Here is a 17,590-nt window from a genome sequence, read left to right on the forward strand (position 1 = left end):
AATTTGATGAATGTCTATTGTTATTGCTCTTTTATCATCTCAAGGTTTGAGAATAATTTTCTATGTTCCAAAAATAAAATTAGTTGTTCTGAACAAAGTTATACCAAAAATAAATGGTAAATGTTTATGCCACATAAATAAAAAGTTATACCCTATACAGGGTTTTATAATTTAGTGCATATGTTTGCAATACCCAGAAGGAGACGAGATAGACATGGTGTCTTTGGCAAAAATGCTCAGGGTGGGTTCCTGAGTCGATATAGCCATGTCCGTCTGTCTGTGAACACATTTTTGTAATCAATGCCTAGGTCGCAATTTAAGCCCAATCGACTTCAAATTTGACACAATTATGTGTTTTGGATCAGAATAGAACCCTATTGATTTTGGAAGAAATCGGTTTAGAGTTAGATATAGCTCCCATATATATCGTTCGCCCGATATGTACTTATATGGGGCCAGAAGCCAAAGTTTTACCCCAATTTGGTTGAAATTTTGCACTAGGAGAACAATTAGTAGTATAGTCTAGTGTGCCAAATTTTATTGAAATCGGTTCAGATTTCCCATATATATCATTCTTCCGATATGCACTTATATGGGCCCAGACGCCTGAGATTTACCCTGATTTGGATGAAATTTTGCACTAGGATTACAATTAGCAGTAAAGTCAAGTGTGCTAAATTTTATTGAAATCGATTCAGATTTAAGTCCCGATTTGGACCTATATGATCACAGAAGCCATAGTTTTAGCGCAATTTGCTTAAAATTTTGCACTAGGAAAACAATTAGTTCAGATTTAGATATAGCTCCCATATATATCTTTCGCCCGATTTAGACTCATATGACCAAAGAGGCCAAGTTTTTACTCGAATTTTGTTGAAATTTTGTACAGGGAGTAGAATTAGCTTTGTTGCTCTGCGTGCCAAATTTGGTTGAAATCGGTTCAGATTTAGATATAGCTCCCATATATATTTTTTCTGATTTCGAGATTGTAAAATCGTCACTGTTAGTCGAAAACTTGTAAAAATGACTCGAATTGAACTTTATTTCTAATAAATATCTATCGCCATAGGGCGTTAACCGATTTAACCGACTTAAATTTTAAGTCAAAAAATGTCTAAGAAGTCTTAAATATATTGTCGGTTCAGATTTAAAAGTATGTATATGGGAACATAAACCTTTATATATCACCCAATAAATTTGGAGGATTTCATATGGTATCGAAAATGTAGATCACAAAGTGGTGCATATATAGTCGGCCCGCCCGACTTTAGACTTTTCTAACTTGTTTTTATTTAAATAGCAAAATAATTTTCATGTATTGCACTCATGCTTGCAATCATTTTGGACTGATGTTGATCAGTGCGATAGGCTGGAATGAATCGATTTAATTTAATTGTTGCTTTTAAATTTCACTCAGCGACATTCATTGTCCATATATCTTGCATTTTATCAATTCAATTTTATTACGTGACTGAGATATTCTCTGGTATAGAACTCTAACATCCCTTTGTGACGAATTATAAGTCGGGAACAGTGACTTTGGCTTAGGAACTACCCTTGAACGTGAGTTATGGGCTTAAGTTTATTGAATTTGAATATGAACTTTACATTATACACTATACTTTCGTTTGACAAAAAATAATAAGGAAATAATATCGTAAGACGAAGAAAAAATATTGTTACGAATTTGATAATTATAGATATAAGTTTATTTAAATTAGTTTCCGTTAATTTAAAATTTCAAATTGTAACGATAAAATTTCGCTATCACTTGTTGGAATCATCTATTCATTTTCTAGTATTTTCCTGAATTTCTTTTATGTTCTTTTGTTTGCTTATCGAAATGTTAGTTCTTACTCTCTCATAGAATAACAACCCCTTTGCTTTGTTATTCTGCATTCTCATTTCATCTCATTGTCTATTGTCATTATTGTTGTTGTTGTAGTAATGCGAGCATATATCTATGTGAGTGTGTATGTGTTTCGCAGCCACCAGATGAACAACTTAATGGTCGTAGATCCTTCTAGCATTGTCTAAGAATGTTCTGGCGTTGCCAGAATATTGTAGTGCTACCAGAATGTTCTCGTACTGCCAGACCGACATATATAAAAGCGCTCGCATGCTGCTAACGAGTCAGTCTTAATTAAAGCGTCAAACGAATAACTTCAGTGTGAACGAATTGTAAAGTGTGAAGTCATAGTAAATAAATTGTAGATTGTCGTTATTTAATGCGCTTTACAGACTATCAGTTATTCCGAACGATAGTGCTCGTGTCGAATATATCCCATATATTGTGCACATTATAAGTTAAGTCCGAAGGTATAATCGATACTGCTGCATGTTTATGGGATCGATAACACATTTACCGATTATTTAGTCATCGCGGACAAGTCGTATCGATCCGACACACTGTAAGATTCTTTACAAACACCGACATTCCGTCCGGAATAACTGATAGTCTGTAAAGCGCATAAAAGAACTGTCCCAATAAACACAGGATGAGCGTTTTTCAAATGCAACAACTTTTCAGTTTGAGGGTAAATATAATTTTCAACATAAATTCAACTTGATTTGAAATAGCTCAACTTCAATACATCTTCAAATTATTTGCGAATTACTTTCAATTTGCCAAAATGTTGACGAAATCTTTGAAAAGGTGTTGAAGATAATATGAGAAAACTTTGACAAAACACTACCATAAAATGCAACGAAAAAACCATGTGGTTTTCAATACTTATTTGTGCAACGAAGTTCGTGGTCAATTGCAAGAAATTAAAAAAAATGGAAAATTTTAGACGAATAACCAAATAGTTTATAAAAATAGGTAAGAAAAAATGAAATAAAACTTTAAGGAAGTCACTAAATGTATATCTCTTTGCAGAAAACTAAAATTATGGATTCTACGTTCTTGAAAACATTAAAAAGCTGACCGATGAAAAAATGGTGGACAATTAACTGAAACTGCTTCAAATAGTTTATAATAATTGGTACGTCAATATGAAAAATTAAATCAACACTTTAGAGAAGTCACTAAATTTAAATCTCTTTGCAGAAAACTAAGATCTTTGGATGCTACATTCTTGCAAACATTAAGAAGCTGACCAATGAAAAATGAGTGGCTTATTGACAAGAAAAAGTTTCCAGAAACATTACAAGTGCAACCAATTAAAATTGTTAAAAACAACAAATTGTTGAAATCAACAACTTCTGGATGAAAATGTGCATCACATCGTCAGTTTAATTCATATGCTATTAACAGTTTAAAATGGATATTTTGTGAATTCCTTCTGCTGGAAATCAATTCTAACACGCGGTCCAGTACGTTCCTAATTTCAAATTGCCCGCATATTAATAAATGTTAATGCTGTTTTACGACACGAAAAGGAAGGAAATCGAATTATCAGTGCAAAAGTGTTTACTAATAATGTTTAAGATATTTAAAGTTTTAATGTTTGTTGTTTTGTTCTTATTTGTTGATATGTTTAGTAAGATTATTATTTTTCAATTGGTATTGCAGTGTAATATGTAGTGTAGTGTATTATATATTTTATTTTAACGAAAATGAATAAATTATACAAAATTCATAGAATTTTGGCTTTGACTTTCAATTTGAAGTGGGTATATCATTCATACAAATTTTGGTTGAAAAGTATTTGCAACGGATGTTAACTTTTAATTTGACTCGTATTGAAAATTGTTTGAGAAATTATTGAGTAGCGATGCATTTCAATTTGAGGATAACACTTGAGAAATTATTGCTAGTGTTGAATTTTAATGTTGAGGGTAATGTCTGTTTTTTGTTGAGAACGCGATTTTCTCAACAATTTCTCAAGAAAAAAAAGGCGGCAACACTGTTACTAATCAGACGTGTATTTTTGTGCGAAATTTTCATTCCAAGTTTAATTGTATTTAATACATAACAAATAACATCTCAGGCATCCTATTTGCATACAACTGCATCTATGATGCCTGGTCCTTTACCCCAAGATATGGAATTTGATGTCGCAGAGGTTGAAGCTTCAACTTCTCATCATCACTCACCGGCTGTGAACAATGACAAAGATGTTTCCAAAACAAAAACAATAATTAATCCTAATGACCGCAAGCGTCAGCGACTTGAAAGTGCACTATCACCGATAAACATTTCAATTCCTGACCTTACTGAGAGATTGGCGAATCATAACCCCGCAGACCAGAACAGATTCGGCATACTAGGTGTACTGGCAGATATTGACATTGGCCGCTGTGAGCCAGAAAAAAAACAAAAACCTCAACAAAGTAACGAGAACAAAAACAATTCTAAAGTAAAATGGTGTCCTCCAATTTTCCTTTATAATGTGAACATTGCCACACTTGTTGACAAGCTGAAAGCGACAATCCCCACTTTCTCATTCAAAGTAAAAAATATAAATAAAAATAAGAGCAAAATCTATTTTTCTGACCCAACAGTTCACGCATCTATGATGTCAATTTTACGTGAGAAGAAAATACATTCTCACTCATTTACGCCAAAGGAATTTAAACAAACTTCTGTAGTTCTAAGGGGACTATTTGCCAATACTGTGATAGACGATATTAAAGCTGAATTAAATAAAGAGGCTCCAAACACAATTTCAGATGTCACAAAATTTAAGACATCTAGTTCCATCAAAAAAAATATAGACACTGGACTATTTTTGGTAACCTTGCTTCCAGGAAAAGACATTTCTCATATTTCTAACATTAGAGGCATCCTAAATCAAATTATTAAATGGGAAGTCCCCAAGAAAAAAGAAACGGACATTCAATGCCGTAGATGCCAAAGGTGGGGTCATATCTCGAAAAATTGCAATTCCCCTTACAGGTGTGTCAAATGCAATCTCGATCATGAACCAGGTGAGTGTCTCCGTACCAAAGAGGATCAGACGGAACCTTTCTGTAATAACTGCGGTGAAACTGGTCACCCAGCCAATTGGAGAGGCTGTCCTACTTACAAAAAATACGTGGCCATACGAAAGCAAAGAATAAACAAAGCCATAGAAGAAAAGGCAGTTGCCAGAAACAACGTAAATCGTGTCATAACCTCGTCACTAGTATCTCCAGGACGAACTTTTTCTAACCTTTTTCAACATCAATCCACAAAAATGAACCCTATCCAATATGCACCAAAAAGCATAATATATCAATTCATGGAGCTAGCAAGTTTTTTTATGGAACCTGAAGAACTTACGTTGGAACAGGAAATAAACATATTCTTAGCAAACTACAAAAGTATGTCAAAGTCTGACGCAAAATCTGAATTCAAGCGTCTATTTAATAAAATTAAACATATTAACAATGATCCATAGACACATTAAATTAATAACATTCAACGTAAGGTCTCTTAATGATACTAGCAGACAGTTAGATCTGGCAAGCTTGTTGTCCCATAACAAGATAGACATCGGATTCATCCAGGAGTGTCACCTGCGAAGAAATAGAAAAATTAGAATCAATGGATATAATATAATAACCGATAACTCACCTGTTGGTACAGCTGTTGTTATCAAAAATTGCATTAACTTCAGAAGAGTATATCTCAACAACATTGGAATGAATACTTGCCTTGCTCAAATTGACTTCATAGCATCTGGAATACGCAAGCGATATCTCTTTGGCTCCGTTTATATCCCATGCAACCATCCCACACAAACATTAGAATCTGATCTTGATAAACTCTTACAATTTTGCAAAACCTTTGATGCTTTTGTTCTTGGGGGTGACTTAAACTCAAAAGATACATCCTGGGGTGACTCTAATGAGAACTCAAACGGCAGGACTCTTCATTCTTGGCTTGGTAGCAATCTGCTCGATATTATACGTATTTGTGATAGAGCTCCATCTTATCCAAATGGCAGTTCATTTCTTGATCATTTCCTTGTCAGCACTCAGCTAATAGACACCGTAAATCAAAACTATAAAATTCAAACTCTCCCAACATTTTCAGATCATTTTCCGATCAAAATGGACCTGCAGCTTCATCTGGACGGACCGCTTATGATATCTCCTAGAATCTTTACCTCATACGCTGCCACAAATTGGGACAATTTTCGGCATGATATTGATGACGCCATCTGTAGGCTACTTCCTATAACAAATAATAATCTTCAAAATCATGAAATTGATGAACTAATATCTGATTTCAACTCATCTTTCAGCGCAATCCATAATACCCACTCACAGCAAATTGAAATTAAGGATGGAAAATTTCCCCTCTCCGAAAGGACAAAAAAACTCTTTAGATTGAAGTACTCCTGGCAGAAAGATCTTAAAAAAATATTTCACCGTGCTGGAAACAGGACATCCAGTGAGTATAAAATTTTGTCCAAACAAATTCAACTACTAAAAATAATAATAAAAGAGTCAGTAGCTATTGAACAAGCTAATAAATTCAAAAATAAATTGGGAAAAATAAATCCTGGTCCTTCCGCCTTCAAACAAATTTACCAAGTAATTGGGAAAAACAAACACCCCTTCTGCAATAAAATAACGCACAATAATTGTACCATTACCAATGCCACTGATATAGCTGATCACTTCAAAAATTTTTATACCGAAGTTTTCAGGGAAACAATTCCGCAACACCCGGTTCCTGATCTTGTCTCAAGAGTGACTTCTTGCATCGAGCCCATTCCACGTCATATTTACTCGTTCAATGAAAGCTTTACAGCACTTTCCAATACGGATTCCCAAAATTTTACTACTACTGAAAAAATTAAAATCATTATCCAATTCATAAACAACAAAAAATCATCCGGCTTGGATGGAATTTCCAATTTCATTCTTAAAAAATTTCCCGAATCGACAGCAAAACTGATGGCGGCTATTTTCAACAACTGCATAAATAATTGCTATTTTCCTAATGACTGGAAAAAAGCTAAAATTCTACCGATAAAGAAAAAATCAGATAGTACCAACCTTTCTGATTTCCGTCCAATATCCTTACTGTCTAATGTGGGAAAAATTTTTGAAAATGTCATAAAAGAAAAACTGGAAAATAACTTCATTGTGGAACCCATTTCTGATTTCCAATTTGGTTTCAAAAAGTCCCATGGAACGCAACACGCACTCATCAAGTTTCATAACGACATTATCGCGAACTTGCGAAACAAAACTTGCACTGTAGCCATATCCTTGGATATTGAAAAGGCTTTCGACTCAGCATGCCATAAAGGCATCCTGTATAAACTGGTAGAACTGGGGACACCACCTCACCTGGTTAAATTAATTGACAGCTTTCTAACAAATCCCCAATTTTCAGTATTCATCGAAAATGAATCATCCTCAATGGGTTCTATCAATAGTGGAGTCCCCCAGGGCAGTGTTCTAGCTCCCTATCTATTCAACATTTTCCTCAATGACTTCCCTCATACCACAGCTGACTCTCAGGCTATTCTTTACGCCGACGATTGCCTGATATACGCGCACAGTCTGTCACCGATTGACGCCTTACAAAAAGCTGAGTCACACCTTAGCCTCATAAATGAATTCTACCAAACATGGGGCATCAAAATAAACGCATCCAAATCACAAGCTATCTGTATCAGGAATGCCTCAGGAAAATGTCATAGATCAGTCGTCCCGCAAAGTAAAATACTGCAATTGTTTCTCGAGGGCACAGAAATCCCTTTTATGGAGACTATCAAATATCTTGGGGTCAATTTCAATTATCTCCTTAAATTCAATGACCACGGCCGGAATTCATTACAAAAGGCAAAACGAGTTTTAGGATCATTTTCATACATCATGAATAGCAGATACTTACCACAAAAAACTAAATTACTGCTGTACAAAGTGGCTATCAGACCGCTGCTTACTTATGGATTTCCAATTTGGTTCTCCATCTCGCCGACAGTGATCAAAGAATTGGAAATCTTTGAACGTAAAATACTGCGGAAATGCATAAATAAGCACTATGCTTCTAGGAACAAAAAGTTCTCCAACAAACACATCTACGACGTCTCGGAAGTTAAGCCTTTCAGCGAACATGCGTTTAACCTTCATATGATGTTCGTGCAGAAACTTGCCACTCATGAAAATGACCTTGTAAAGGAAATCTACGACTTGGAAAAACATACATACTGGTCTGGTTCGACCTACTTGTCATCAATCGCCATAATTAATGAGAACACATCTGATAATCCACACCATTCCAATACGCGGCGGTTTTATCACAAAATCCCTAGAACGCACAGAGGATAAATTCTAACATTAAACTGTAAATTGTTTTTTTTTTAATTAACCTACATAATTCATATTACCTCTATTCTTATGTCATTAGCAATACAACATATTATAGCATATTTACTATAAGTATATATAATAATCCACACCTCACCAAAAATCGCACAAAATGTAACTGATATATTCTCGTTAGCAAGCCATTTACACTTGCATTCGAAACTGTGATTCTTATCCACTCATAAAAGCTTCAACTGAGCATCCGTTTTATAATCATCCAATATAAATACCACTGTGATAGCATTCTGCATAACTAGAAGTTATTCTATACACTGTTAGTCATTTATTTAACAGTCTAATTTGTTATCTCGTTTTAAGTTATTTAATTAGTTTTGTTATTTTTTTATTTATCATCGGTAATCTCTCTTGCATTACCATCAATCGTTATAGGCCGCGAGCAAGCCTTTTCTTACCTTTGTTTTGCTATGTATTTTCTTTATACGTTCACTAGTAGCCATTGCAAGCAAGTAGCTAATGTACTTAACCATCGTGTATTAGAATAAGGAAACAATAGTTCTAAGTATTACAAATATACATTCGCTCCTTACTCATTGTACCATAAATAAGAAGAAGACTCAATAAAAAAATACTTACTTGTACCATAACAATTTCTCAACTTGAATATTACACTAATCCTTTGAAAAAATATTTGAAAATTTGTTGAAATTTAGCATTTTTCAAACGTTTGTGTTTATTGGGGTGTTTTAATAGTCGGGTAATTAAAAACGCCTAAATATAAAAACGTAACAATTGGTGTCGGAAGTGAAATAACGAAAAAAAAATCTACAATGAAGTTTAATGAGCTTCGTGTGGAAGACTTAAAAAAGGAATTGAGCAAACTGGAGCTGCCGACAACAGGCAATAAGGCTCAGCTTCAAAAGCGTCTACTGGAAGAGTTTGAACGACGTAATATGGACATTGCGACGCATGAGTTTGATTATAAGGAAGACATTGATGAATCAATACTCGTCAATACAAGCAGTGTAGAAACTCCATCTGTGGCTTCGAGTGTTGTGGATTACACATCAATGCTCAATGTTTTGAGCAAAATGATGGAAGCAAATTCTAGAAAAATGGAAGAAAATTCTAGAAAATTGGAAGAAAAATTCGACGAAAATTCTAGAATGGTCAACGAAAAATTACAACAAATTTCTGAAGGCATGGAGAAACGTGTGGGCCATATAGAAAATCAAATTGTGGAATTGGATAAGAAAGTTCTTTCCGTGGATGAGAAAATTATGGTTCATGATGAGAAGTTTCTGCACATCGAGAAAAAAATGTCAGAGCTGGAAATTAAAGGTGGTCCAGTGCGCGTCATCGAGGGCTCAAAAATCAAAACTCGTGTTTTCGATGGCTCAACGTCATTTGATGTCTTCAAATTCCAATTCGAAATGGTTGCTTGTAGAAATTTGTGGAATGACGATGATAAAGCAATTGAACTTCTATTGGCATTAAAGGGCAATGCTGCTGATGTGATACAAAGCATTCCCGCTGCTTTTAGAAATAACTATAATGAAGTAATAGAGGCACTTCAACGCAAGTATGGTGGAGAGCACAAGCAGGACATCTTCAAAATGGAATTGAGAGGAAGAATCCAGAAATAGAATGAAACCCTACAAGATTTCGCAACAGAAGTTGAGCGGCTAGTGCTTTTGGCATACCCTGGAGAGAATCATCCTCTTATAGATCGTATCAAGATTGAGACTTTTGTGAATGGCATTCGAGACCCTGAGATAAAATGTGCAACATATGCCACACAAAAAGCTACATTCACAGAAACAGTAATATTTGCAATTGTACAAGAGACTGCGAGATTGCTGGCACGGCCTCAAATTCACAAAGCACGCAGAGTAGAGACCGAGTGTGAAGAATCGAAATCGGTCATTGAATTGGTAAAAGAGGCTCTAAAGCAGATAATGCAAGAAATGAAGCAGCAGGCAAATAAATCTAGAATAAAATACTATATCTGTGATAAGGCTGGACATCTTTCCCGGGAATGTAAAGCGTGGCGTAAAACGTCGGGGTCAATCTCGCCACCTCCATTAAACAATAATCAGAAGAAGGCGACCACAAAGCCAAGCGACTCAAATTCAAATTTTGCGGATAATAGAAAAGGTGGCAAACAAGTTATTGATCAAGCCTTGACACGACGGCATTGCAATGTAGAAAGCAGACGCTACTCGAAGGCTGAACCAAAGGAGACAGTTGTAAATGTCAGACAGTTACACATCGAATCTGGCACAGACTGGTCAACAGAGCAACGTAAAGATGCCCTTCTGAGAAAAATTATTTCGGCAAAACAAGAAAATAAGAAACCCAGCAAGAAAGACATCGCAGCCGAAAGTCCACTTATGAAAGCATACTGGGCTCAATGGGATAGTTTAGTTCTAGTCAATGGATCCCTGCAACGTAAATGGGAAAGCGAAGATGGCAAGAGCAGCCGAAATGTGATCATCGTTCCAGATTCCAAAATAAGAGACGTTTTGGCGGAGTTCCATAATGGTCCCAGTGGAGGTCATCTGGGAATAACCAAAACCGCCGAGAAAGTGAAGCAACGATTCTACTGAGTTGGATGCCAAAAATCAATTGCTGAATGGATAGCCAATTGCGAGAAGTGCATGAAGGCGAAAGGTCCAACAAGGAAAAGTCCTATGCAAGAATATAGACCAGGAGCCCCGTTTGAAAGAATAGCAATGGACGTGACAGGCCCTTTCCCAGTAAGTGATTCTGGAAACCGTTATGTCCTTGTGGTCATGGATTACTTCAACAAATGGCCGGAGGTGTATGCAATTCCAAACCAAGAGGCAAAAACGATTGTGGATGTGGTCAACAAAAACTGGATATGTCGCTACGGTGTGCCGTCCGAGATTCACTCAGACCAGGGAAGAAATTTTGAATCGTCCATATTCAAAGAGATGTGTGAATCCCTTGGTATCAAGAAAACGAGGACTACGCCATTACATCCACAATCCGATGGCATGGTAGAAAGGTTTAATCGCACTCTGGAGGAACATCTTCGAAAAGTAGTGGACAACGGCCAGAGGGACTGGGACGAGCATATACCAAAGTTTTTGCTGTCGTATAGATCTGCCATTCATGATTCCACCTCTCGAACACCGGCCAATGTTCTATTCGGAACTGAGTTAAAGTTGCCTGGAGATCTGATATTCGGCGCTAAACCTAATGAGCTCGCCATGGAAGAAAACAGAAACGACATCCCAAACACTTTCGGAGAAGTTCACGAATCAGTCCGCAACAAAATAAAAATGGTCAGCAACAGAATGAAGGCGAGATACCATCGTGCTGTAAATACTGAGGGCTTGCAAGAAGGAGAATTGGTTCTGCTATTTAACCCGCAACGAAAGAAAGGATTGTGTCCTAAACTGCAAACACAGTGGGAAGGCCCATACAAAGTCATCAAGAAGATCAATGATGTTGTATACCGGATTCAGAAGGACGACAGCCCTAGATCAAAGATGAAAGTTTGTACGCGTCGGCTAGTTGTGTGGTGAAGAAAAAATTCAATTTCAGGAATATTTACCGCTGGAGTCAATTTGGCATGGTTGGATTAATTCCCCGACTAGCTCGTACGGGATAAACTGGTTCTTGACCCGGGATTCCTAGCGCGTAGCATATAAAAATATTTCTCCATGCCGTTAACAAGAAATATATATTAATTTAAAAGTCCACTTTGCATCCACTACTGGTTTTTTTATCATCGTTACAAACCCATACATTGGCCATCTCCAACGACGAGATGTTGTTGTCGTTGTTGCACATTTACCCCGCCCATCACCTATGACAGACCAGCGCAAGAATATTCGTCCGTCCCTTTTACCACACTACATACCCATAGACCCAACTAACTTAGCATCCCTCAGGAAGAATAAAGCGCTTACAGATTCATTTCGATGTTACCACAAATTCATTAATTTATATTTTTGGGGCAATATTCAATACAGTCGTGTAAATGCTTAAATCTAGTCGTAACATAGGTAAAAAGGGTTGCTTAAATAATTTTGTAAAGAAACGAATATAATGAAAGTATTCTTAGCTTAGCTAAAATTAGGGTTTGTAATAAGAGAATAGAGTTAAGAATACATTAAACGCTTTAGAATCGAATTAGAATTGGAATAGAATTGGAAACGCTAGAAAATCTGAGAAACCCAAATGCATTTAAATGCATTTAAGTATAATTAATGATTAATGTACTGTGGATTAACATAAGGTTCAGAAATCGTTTGTCAATAATGGTTCTGTAAATTTCCTTAAATTTCATTAAATGCATTTACATGCACTTGAGTGCAATTTAGTTGATTGTAATTCTAGAAAATTAAACCAAATTAGGACTTAGGAATTAGAAATACAATATGGTCTTATTTGATAAAGGCAACAAGGCTAGGAAATAATTACCATGAAAAAAATTGTCTATAAGTCCATATACAGTCTGTCAAGAAAGTGTTTTGACAATGGGATCAAAATAATGTTTTGTTCCAAAATTAAATATATTGAAATTTTAAAATAATATTTTATTATGTATTTTGCAAAGTATACATACGTACACAGAATTAAAAATTCAATAAAATATTTAATATTTCAATTTTTTTTTGGATTTGAAATAGTTGGCAATGTCAAAAGACTTTCTTGACAGACTGTATATTTTCGGTGTATTCATGATCTTACCATAATGAATACGGTAATAAATTTAATAGTGATCTCTGCGACTGGTTAATGAATTATTCACAAAAACTCGGGAAGCATAAATTAATATTTTTTTCTTCCTTTTTTTCGGTTTACACTTTCATCCACGAAACAGAAGAATTTTGGCATGATACAGAAAATTTCTCTAGCATGACGTAAATAAATACGTTTTGGTCTATTTGTTCTAATATTCTGGTATATATTTACCCTCGGGAAGCATAAATTAATATTTTTTTCTTCCTTTTTTTCGGTTTACACTTTCATCCACGAAACAGAAGAATTTTGGCATGATACAGAAAATTTCTCTAACATGACATAAATAAATATGTTTTGGTCTATTTGTTCTAATATTCTGGTATATATTTACCCTGCCTAATGACGAGCTCGTATTTGGAGGGGAAAGATAAATCAAATATATATATATATATATATATATATATATATATATATATATATATATATATATATATATATATATATATATATATATATATATATATATATATTATATATATATATATATATATATTATATATATATATATATATATATATATATATATATATATATATATATATATATATATATATATATATATATATATATATAATATATATATATATATATATATATATATATATATATATATATATATATATATTTTTTTTTTTTTTAATTTCGCTAGACGATCAAATGTTAGCTAGCTACTAATCGTACTATGCCTTCTGCTTCGCTAAAAAAAAACGCTAAAGTATCATAACAACAATAGGATAGTTTTTTTTCACATTGAATACATCACCGATTCTCCCACGTTGGTGTTGTCTCTGCTTCGTCTTCCCTCTTGTATGTTGTGTAGTTGCAAAGAATATCTTCAGAAAATTTCCTGTCGTCTTGCCGAAAGATGTTGGTGTAGTAGGCTCTACTACTGCGTATTAATGACGAAATATAGAAATGCCTTTGTTATGACCCACCGAATATGCAAACTTTGCTTCAACGCTCAGAATTGCGTCTAGGTGATATGACTTCAAAGAGATGCATTAAAATCTGCTACCAGTGGTGCCGCAGTGGTGTGGTTTCATGAAGAAAATGGAGTCACGTTCTGACACCGCACTCAAAATTCAATTGCTGTTGGATACCAGTGGTGCCCAATCCCACGGCGGCGGGTTCTACGCACCGGATTGACCCGATGGGTACCAGCCATCGGCCAGCGGCTGCCACCTCAGTGTACGTGTTGTCTCGTCCATTTTTTCGTGTTGGAGAAGGTGCATCCCGGGGAGCCTTCTCCGCCTGCTTTTGGTCCGAGCCGGGATAGAGGAAAACCCCGGACCATGGTACTGTGCCGTCTGCCGAAATCGAATTCACCATCGCTCGGTTTCGGTGAGGTGTAACCGGTGCATGGAATGGGTGTACTTCCGGAATTGCTCCGGCCTAACATCGCTGCTGGAGTATAGTCAAACTGACTTCGTGGCAGGATGCTGTGCCAATGACAGCAGCAGTGGGTCATCTGATTATGTGACCCCACCGACTTCTCCCGCACAACAATATTCTCCGCCGCAGCATCTTACACCAAATATTGTTGTACCAGTTCCGGAGAGTGCATCATTTTTGCAATTTAATTGCAACGGGCTCCGTGGTAAGATTAGTGAGATCGTAGACTTTATGAATCGGAAAAGGATAAGGGTCGCGGCGATCCAGGAAACAAAGCTGAATCCCACCTGCAGCCTACGACATTGTGATGGGTACAATGTCCTACGGAAGGATCGCACAAGAAATGGAGGTGGTGGCCTGGCTTTCATATTACACCGTTCCGTGCAGTATAGACCTATCACGCTTGTGCTAGAAACTAATGACCCGTACATGGAATGTATGGGGGTAGCAGTTAAGTGTGGGGCTGCCGAGATAGAGCTATACAATGTGTACATACCGCCGGTTGGTAGCTGTGCTCCTGGTTATAGCCCAAACATTGAGTGGTTGTTGAGCGGGCATAACCGATTGGTTCTAGGAGATTTTAATGCCCACCATGAACTTTGGCATTCTCTCCTGGGTAATGACCAGAGGGGCATAGCTTTGGCAGAGCAGATAGACGACTCCACATTTTGCACGGTGAACGAAGAGGCCCCCACGAGAATTATGGGTGACTGCAGCAGTTCGCCAGACTTATCGTTAGCATCGCCTGGTCTGATAAATGACGTCTCCTGGCAACCCGTCATTTCATTGGGTTCGGACCACCTCCCCATAATTCTCACCATCAACCGACCCTCCGATTTCATAACCTCTGAACGCCGGACGTTTATTAATCAAAAGAAAGCCAACTGGGAAGGCTTCAGAGAAAACACCGATCGCCGCTTCAGTGAGCTCCCGTCCCCCTCACATGTTCATGTTGCCCAGAGGGAGTTCCGGGACATCATCAACGCAGCAGCCGCTCGCTTCATACCCGCTGGTCGAATTGCCCAGGTGAGGCCCAACTTCCCAGCCGAAGCGGCGGGACTCGCAGACGAGCGTGATGAACGCCGTCGTGCTAACCCTGCTGATCCTAGAATCAGAGAACTAAATCTAGAGATTAGTAAGATAGTCGACGAGCACAAGCGGAACACTTGGTTACAGCACCTGAAGCAATGTAACTTAGGAACAGGAACTGGTAAATTGTGGTCAACAGCTAGAGCCCTCTCGAACCCCTCCACAAGGGATGATGGGATTTCAGTCACATTTGGCGACGTGACTGTGACTGATCCGAAGAGGTGCGCCAAATACTTCAACCGACAGTTTGTCGAGCATCCCGAGAGTGATAGAGCGAAAAGGAGAGCCACCCGTCGTGTACGTGGTCTCCGAGCCGATGACACACCACAATTTACTGCAGCCGAAGTTACCAATGTCATCAACAGCGCGAAACCATCTAAGGCGCTGGGCCCTGACGGAATTTCAATGCTAATGCTGAAGCATCTGGGAATACTGGGAGTTGAGTACCTGACCAGACTCCTCAATTTGTCTTTGGAATCACACATTATACCCGATGTCTGGAAAATGGGAAGGGTGATTCCACTACTGAAACCGGGCAAAGATTCGAACAAAGGTGAATCGTACAGACCGATATCCCTTCTTTCGCCAGTAGCCAAGACACTTGAGGCATTACTCCTCCCCAGCCTTGTGGAGAATTTTCCAGCTGCCCACCATCAACATGGATTCCGTAAGGTACATAGTACGACAACAGCCTTACATGCCATTTCGACACATATTAATAAGGGACTTAACCAGCCCAGGCCGTGTCACAGGACGGTCCTCGTGGCGCTTGACCTATCGAAAGCATTCGATACGGTCAACCATGCCACATTATTTGAGGACATCGAGAATACGTCCCTACCGGCAGGAGCGAAGCGTTGGGTGCTGAATTATATGAGTGGACGCCAGTCGTACGTGGAATTCAGGGACAGAAAGTCAAGACCGCGTAGAGTTAAACAGGGAGTTCCCCAAGGTGGGGTGATATCTCCGGCACTGTTTAACCTCTACATGTCCTCGATTCCACCCCTCCTGACGGCGTCGAGATTGTATCATATGCGGATGACTGTACAATCTTGGCATCTGGGCCCAATGTTGATGACATTTGCGATCGGTTGAACGTCTACATAGCTAATCTTACCAGTTATTTCACTGCGAGAAACTTGAGGATATCCCCCACCAAATCCTCAGCCACACTATTTACTACATGGACGGCAGAAGTGCGCAGGCAGTTGAATATCAGAGTCGATGGAGTAATAATTCCGACCACAAATTACCCCAAGATTCTTGGGGTCACTTTCGACAGCCTTTTTAGGTCATCTGCCCATGCCACTGCAATTTGTAATAAGCTCCGTGGTAGAAACAAGGTCCTCAAGTCACTAGCCGGCAGTACTTGGGGTGCGGACAAAGAAACCTTGCTAACTACTTATAAGGCAATTGGCCGGTCAGTGGTAAACTATGCAGCGCCAGTGTGGACACCGCAGACCAGTGATACGCAGTGGAATAACATACAAACCTGCCAGAACGCTGCTCTTAGAACTGCGACTGGATGTCTCCGCAGCACACCCCTGGATCACCTTTATGTGGAGACAAAGATCATCCCTGTGCGAAGACACAACTACATGTTGTCAAAGCAGTATCTCCTGGGTTGTTATCGCAGTAATCATCCAAACCACCATCTTATGGATACACAACCACCACCCAGGAACGTAAGGGTTGATATACATAATCTAGAGCGCGAGATCCAGCGCTATAAAAGAGAGCCTCTAGATCAAGCAGCGTACCAGGCAGGTTTGAACAGGATTCATGAGGATACTGTAGCTGAAGCGGTGAGAAGCTACAAGGTTAATCCTGTTCTTGGAGTCCGACCACCGCCCATAGCACCGGAGGAAAGAGACCTCCCACGGCAGACTAGGGTAGTTTTGGCCCAATTAAGATCAGGCAAGTGCAGCCGCCTCAATTCCTACTTATCGGTGATTGATAGCAGCGTAGCTGACGTTTGTCCAATTTGCAACCAAGGGCCACACGACACGCGTCATCTTTTCTCTTGCCCAGCCAAACCAACCCGACTTACCACCAGATCACTCTGGACACACCCCATCTTAGTCGCAGAGTTCCTTGATCTGCCAACAAGCTG

At 38.1% G+C, this 17,590-nt stretch overlaps 1 protein-coding gene and 1 long non-coding RNA gene across 2 annotated transcripts; both read left to right on the plus strand.

The window, feature by feature from the left end:
• Positions 1–2,589: 2,589 nt before the first annotated feature.
• LOC142242575 (uncharacterized) lies at positions 2,590–3,589 on the plus strand. The gene is made up of 3 exons (XR_012724154.1): positions 2,590–2,824; positions 2,882–2,987; positions 3,053–3,589. It is a non-coding gene; the product is annotated as an uncharacterized LOC142242575 (long non-coding RNA).
• A 1,727-nt stretch (positions 3,590–5,316) lies between these two features.
• LOC142242573 (uncharacterized) lies at positions 5,317–8,858 on the plus strand. The gene is made up of 2 exons (XM_075314139.1): positions 5,317–6,325; positions 7,280–8,858. Exons 1-2 carry the CDS (start codon positions 5,317–5,319, stop codon positions 8,218–8,220), a joined length of 1,950 nt encoding a protein of 649 aa, XP_075170254.1. The 3' UTR covers positions 8,221–8,858.
• The last annotated feature ends 8,732 nt before the right edge of the window (positions 8,859–17,590 follow it).

Source organism: Haematobia irritans, unplaced genomic scaffold, assembly GCF_050003625.1.
Source record: "Haematobia irritans isolate KBUSLIRL unplaced genomic scaffold, ASM5000362v1 scaffold_51, whole genome shotgun sequence".
Classification (NCBI taxonomy): Eukaryota; Metazoa; Arthropoda; class Insecta; order Diptera; family Muscidae; genus Haematobia; species Haematobia irritans.